Genomic DNA, 5886 nt, shown 5'->3' on the forward strand with positions numbered 1-5886 from the left:
ACTTGCAATGGTTTATAGGTCCAGTTCAAAAGAGCACTTGCGGCATCGTGTAATAAGCAATGACGTAAGCAAAGATGGCGATACAAAGAAAATTTTTATACTATAAATTCCTGAGAAGTTGAAAAACTAATGTTGATAGAGACCATTTAAGACATAGTGTACAGGCTTTGAAATGATAACACGTGTTCCTATCGTAAGGCAATAAAAAAGTGGTGTATATTTGCCGGCCATTCCTCGCCAGTGCATAGGATAAGAAGTGATGTCGCTCCTTGAAGTCTCTTCCAAAGTGGAAATGAAGCTTAGCTCAGTTGCAATCTCCTTTGTTTTTATTACTCTCTTGATATATGCATGGAGGTTATTGAATTGGGTGTGGTTGAGACCAAAGAAGCTAGAGAGATGCCTTAGGCAGCAAGGTCTGACTGGGAATTCCTACAGGTTGTTGCATGGGGACTTTAGAGAGATGTCGAGAATGATTAACGAAGCAAATTCCAGACCCATCAGCTTCTCTGATGATATTGTGCAGCGAGTTCTACCATTTCACGATCATTCCATCCAGAAATATGGTATGAAAATAAGCTACTCTTTATCATTGCACTAAAATATATTTAATTGTGGAATTTTCCCCAAAAGATTGTTGGTTTTCTGGTCTTTTTTTTATTAGTTATTTTTCCTGTCCTTTTTTTTCTTCGCTAAGAAGTTATAGTCCAATGGAATTTCAATGGTACTTCAAATTTCCCTTTTCTATATTGGAGTGTAATTTTTAAGATTTGTTTGATTAACAAGAATAAAATAATCCAAATTTGTAAAATTATCCCAATGATAAAAAAAAAAAGACTCATTTTTTTATTAAAAAAAAAAAATTATTCATTGCTTTTCTTGTCAGCCTAAAAAATGACTTTTTTTTTTATATAAAAATATCCTTACTGTTTTTCTTATAAAAATATCTTTTTTTTAAAAAAAAATTTAAATAAAAATATCAAAATATTAAGAGATGCTTATATAAAAAATGAACTAATTTTTAAGTTGAAATTCGAGAGGTGTTAGATTTACAAATTTAATATCATTTCATCCTTTTCAATTGTTAATCCAATTGTTTTATAAGCTATATGTAGGTATATATAGATGTCAACTTTGATAAAGAGCTTTATTTACTTTGTAAATTGCTCAATCTTTGGGAATTTGTGAATAGTATTTAAATTTTCGTGTTAATTGTTTCTTATCTTTTCAAATTTTGCATGAACTTGTGACTCTTCATTATTAATCACATCAGTATAATTTTCTTTAGATATTTGAGCTTCTTCAATTAGAGAGCCTTGCATTGGCCTCCTTGACTACACAGGTCCTTTAGATCCTTTCTAACACTTATCCAACAATGGGCATTAAAAATGCAGGTAAAAATAATTTTATATGGTTGGGCCCAAAACCAGTGGTAAACATTATGCAGCCTGAGCTGATTAGGGATGTTCTCTTAAAGCACAATGCTTTTCAAAAACCGCCGCCGCACCCTCTCGGCAAGCTGCTGGCTTCAGGTATTTCGTCATTGGATGGTGAACAATGGACTAAGCGTAGAAAGATCATAAACCCAGCTTTCCATCTAGAAAAGCTGAAGGTAATTTTCCAACCGGAAAGCGTGACCCTAATTCCCATTCTTTCTGTGAGAGCAGAATAATGTTTACATAAATACAAACGATATTTCCTTTTATAAATACATTAGAGGATGGATATGGTTAACTTTTTGAGGCAATATTTATTTGGTTATGCAGCTATACCCCAACTTGTTGCCTGGTTTCTCAGCATAGCCCTCTTCTTATAGGAAGAAAATAAATTTTTGAATGTTCCATAATTTTTAGTAGACATTCGCAATTTCACTGCCTTTGGTAATCTTTTTCCTTATGCATGATAAACTTTTTGCATGGCCATATTTTGAATTTTATAGGTTCTCAAGACAGTAACTCAAAGTGCAAATGTGAGACTGACTTCTAAATTTATTAATTGTGTTTGAATTTGTTATAGCACATGGTATCGGCATTCCAATTGAGTTGTAGTGATATGGTCAATAAATGGGAGAAGCAGCTCTCCCTGGACGGCTCATGTGAATTGGACATTTGGCCCTATCTTCAAAATTTGACGGGAGATGTTATTTCAAGAACAGCATTCGGTAGTAGCTATGAGGAAGGAAGAAGGATATTCCAACTCCAGAAAGAGCAAGCACTACTTACAGTCCAGGTTACTCGGTCAGTTTATGTTCCAGGATGGAGGTAGGCATAAAATATTTCAAGGAATTAATCTGAACCTCAGTACTAATACCCAAATGCTATAACTTTCACAGTATCACCAACAACAGCAAAAATAATAACAATAATAATAAAAATAAAAATAAAATAGAAGAAGAAGAAGAAGAAGGAAGGTTTGATTCAGCATGGGACAAAAGCAAGAATAAAATTAATAACTGTTATTGCATTTAAGAACTGTTAAGATGTTTCATTTATTTTGTTAATATGGCTCTCAATTACTAATTTTTGTTTTCCTTTAAGTAGTTTGTCTTCCAATTTTTGGCTTTCTAGTTTAAGAGCTTTCTTTTTGTTCAAATTAAAGAATGTAGCTGTGTCTTCAAAACAAAAATCAACTTCAAGTATCCCCTTTTCTTTTATTGGCAGAACATCTTAGCAAGATGCATGGTGAAATACTACTGCAAAATATTTGTAGACTCAATGGTCAATTAATGTCTGGATGGTTTCATCTTTGGAACACCATGGATATTCCGAGAAATTGAACAAGTACAAAGTCATGGATGAAAATGCATTAGTTGTTTCCTGTATTTCATTGATCTTCATTTACTTGGATTACTTCCAAGCAGGTTTTTTCCAACAAAGACAAACAGGAGAATGAGGCAAATTAGCAGTGAAGTCGATGCATTGTTGAAGGGTATCATTGAGAAAAGAGAGAAGGCAATGCAAGCTGGCGAAACTGCTAATGATGATTTATTAGGTCTACTAATGGAATCCAACTACAGAGAAATGCAAGAAAATGATGAGAGGAAGAATGTCGGAATGAGCATCAAAGATGTCATTGAGGAGTGTAAGCTATTCTACCTTGCTGGCCAAGAGACTACCTCGGCTTTACTTCTGTGGACAATGGTTCTATTAAGCAAGCATTCAAACTGGCAAGCTCGAGCAAGGGAAGAGGTTTTACGGGTTTTTGGTAATAAAAAACCAGATGGCGATGGCTTAAATCACCTCAAAATTGTGAGTATCAATCCAATCTATATTCAATTTAGTAACTCTCCTTGAAAAGAATATACTCCTTTTTTTGTCAATCTTGAGGCAAAATATGTTTTGTTTCTGTATCTTTTTTGCTTTAATTGAAAGCTATATGCAAATACTTGGTACTCCAACTGGAATTTTTCTTTCCTTATCTACTTGCACACTGCATCAGCACTGGTGAAAAAGAGGTCGATTTTACTGTAGAAGAAGGGGCGGCCTATTCTTTTCTTTGCGGGAATTTTTTATTTGCTTGTTAGGTTGTTTTAAGTGTGATGAAAACTTTGTGCAAATACTTAGTATCAATCATTTACAAGACTGAAGAGAATATTGATATTTCCTCTTGCCAAGCGTTTTTTCTTGAAATTTAAACTCTGGGCTATAATAAATTTTCAGGGGGTTCTTAGTTTGTATTCACCAGTTACTGTATGGTTCTATTTGTACATGAAAGTATATATTATGCAAAAATTTAAACGATCTCTTTCATAACTATATTCGAAAAATTCTTTCATAGTTTGATGTATGCTTCTTAGTGATATAGTGTATTTCAATAATGAATTTTCATGATAAAAATATTTTCTATATTGCAGGTTACAATGATTTTTCATGAGGTCCTTAGGTTATATCCACCAGCACCCATGCTCACACGAGCTGTTTTTGCCGACAGCCAAGTGGGAGGATTGTATTTACCAGATGGAGTGCAGATCGCTTTGCCAATCCTCCTAATTCACCACGATGATAAAATTTGGGGAGAGGATGCAAAGGAATTCAACCCGGGGAGATTTTCAGAAGGAGTTTCAAAGGCAGCAAAGAGCCAAGTTTCATTTTTTCCATTTGGTTATGGTCCTCGGATATGCGTTGGACAAAATTTTGCAATGATGGAAGCAAAAATGGCTTTGGCAATGATCTTACAACGTTTCTCATTTGAACTTTCCCCATCCTATGCTCATGCACCAATTAGTCTTCTAACTATACAACCCCAACATGGTGCACACCTGATTTTACATGGACTTTAGTGTCAGAATTCCTGGTATCAGTAGATGTTAATTAGCACGATCTTTAAACCTAGCTAGTGTTGAATTTAAATTGTCCACACTCCCTTTTCCTTGAAATGTGTCCTCTACAAATCCAATGTATTAATAAAATTATCTTTTTGTATGTCACCGTGGGTTTGATTATTGATATCAATTAAATGCTTTGTTTATTACATATATGTTCCTTTGTTGAGCATGTACGGTTGGTTTGTCGCGGAGATTGTATCAAGAATTTTGGTTGTAGCAAAATTAGCGACTTTATTAGCTTCTAATTGGAAAAATAGAAATCCTACTTACAACAACTGTATTTGGTATCATGACCAACAACACCATTATTCTCGTCCACCAGAATGCACCTAAAAAAGTTCATCAGAAAGGAAAAAGTGTTACTGTAACACCCCAAAATTAACTTTAGGGGCAAAACAATAAATTATAAATTAATTAATTAATTAATTAATTAAACTCTTTAAAGGTAAAAGAGTCTATTTATAATTAATAATCCTAGGTATAAATTAGATTTTCCTCTTGTCTTCTCTATTCAGAAAACCTTATTAACCAAAAATCAGAGAATTGGAGAATGTAGGGTTGAAGGATTGAAGATTTAAGGTTTGAAGTTTAGATTTTTCGAGGTAAGATTCTAACCCTAAATTAATATATTAGATTTGTTAGTTAGTTTTGAACACATTAGATATTCTTTAGAAAATTTCAATTTAGATTAGGTTTAATTTTTTTAAGATCAAAACATTGGAAACTTGAGATTATGGGTTGTTTTATTGTTGGAAAATGAGAAATTCTAGAAATTTTAAGTTTTTAGATGAAAAAAAAAAAAAGAAAGAGGATGTGTGTGCGTGTGGGAAGAATGAAGTATGATGGGAAAGAAAAGAAAAAATAAATAAAACAAAAACAATATTAATAATAAAGGAAGACATGTACTGTGTGGGAGTGTGTTTGGTGGTTAGTACATATATAATTATATTAACAATGATGGGGAGTTGTTATGTATATTGTTTGGTGGGAAAAAAAATTGAAACTGATAGAATAAAATATATAAATAGAATGAGGTGAAGTACAAAGTTAGTTAGGTTTATAGTATTATAATTATATTAGTGGCGAATGTAATTTAATAAATAAAATAGAATTTAATTATTGAAATAAATTATAGTTTAATTAAATTGTGTCCCTATGAACAATGAAAATAAAATTAAATGTTTATATGAATTAGAAATTTATTAATTCCTCTAAAATAGGAATAGATTACATTATCTTTCATAATTAAAAACATTAATTTGAATACCTAAGATTTTATGATTTGTCAAACCTATACTTTTAGATAAATAGTAATTGTTATTTCTCTTATGCTTTGTTAGGTGAAGAGTATATTTTCTAGAATTATTTTTCTCCAAAGTTTTTAGGGTCTTTTTTTAATGTAAGGGAAATTAATACAAATTTGCAAAAGAAAATAATTTTTTTTGTTATATATATTGTTTGAAATGTGAAATTGTTATTTTACTTTTGAGCATGGATCAAATATATTGCATGGAAAATGTGTTATAATATTTATTTCATTATAACGAAACATATGGAGATATTAT

At 31.8% G+C, this 5886-nt stretch overlaps 1 protein-coding gene across 1 annotated transcript; it reads left to right on the forward strand.

The window, feature by feature from the left end:
- Nucleotides 1–231: 231 nt before the first annotated feature.
- On the forward strand, nt 232–4469 carry LOC100254366 (cytochrome P450 CYP72A219). The gene is made up of 5 exons (XM_059735450.1): nt 232–563; nt 1392–1609; nt 2014–2258; nt 2858–3245; nt 3851–4469. Exons 1-5 carry the CDS (start codon nt 260–262, stop codon nt 4274–4276), a joined length of 1581 nt encoding a protein of 526 aa, XP_059591433.1. The 5' UTR covers nt 232–259; the 3' UTR covers nt 4277–4469.
- Nucleotides 4470–5886: the final 1417 nt, after the last annotated feature.

This window comes from Vitis vinifera, chromosome 19, assembly GCF_030704535.1.
Source record: "Vitis vinifera cultivar Pinot Noir 40024 chromosome 19, ASM3070453v1".
Lineage (NCBI taxonomy): Eukaryota > Viridiplantae > Streptophyta > Magnoliopsida > Vitales > Vitaceae > Vitis > Vitis vinifera.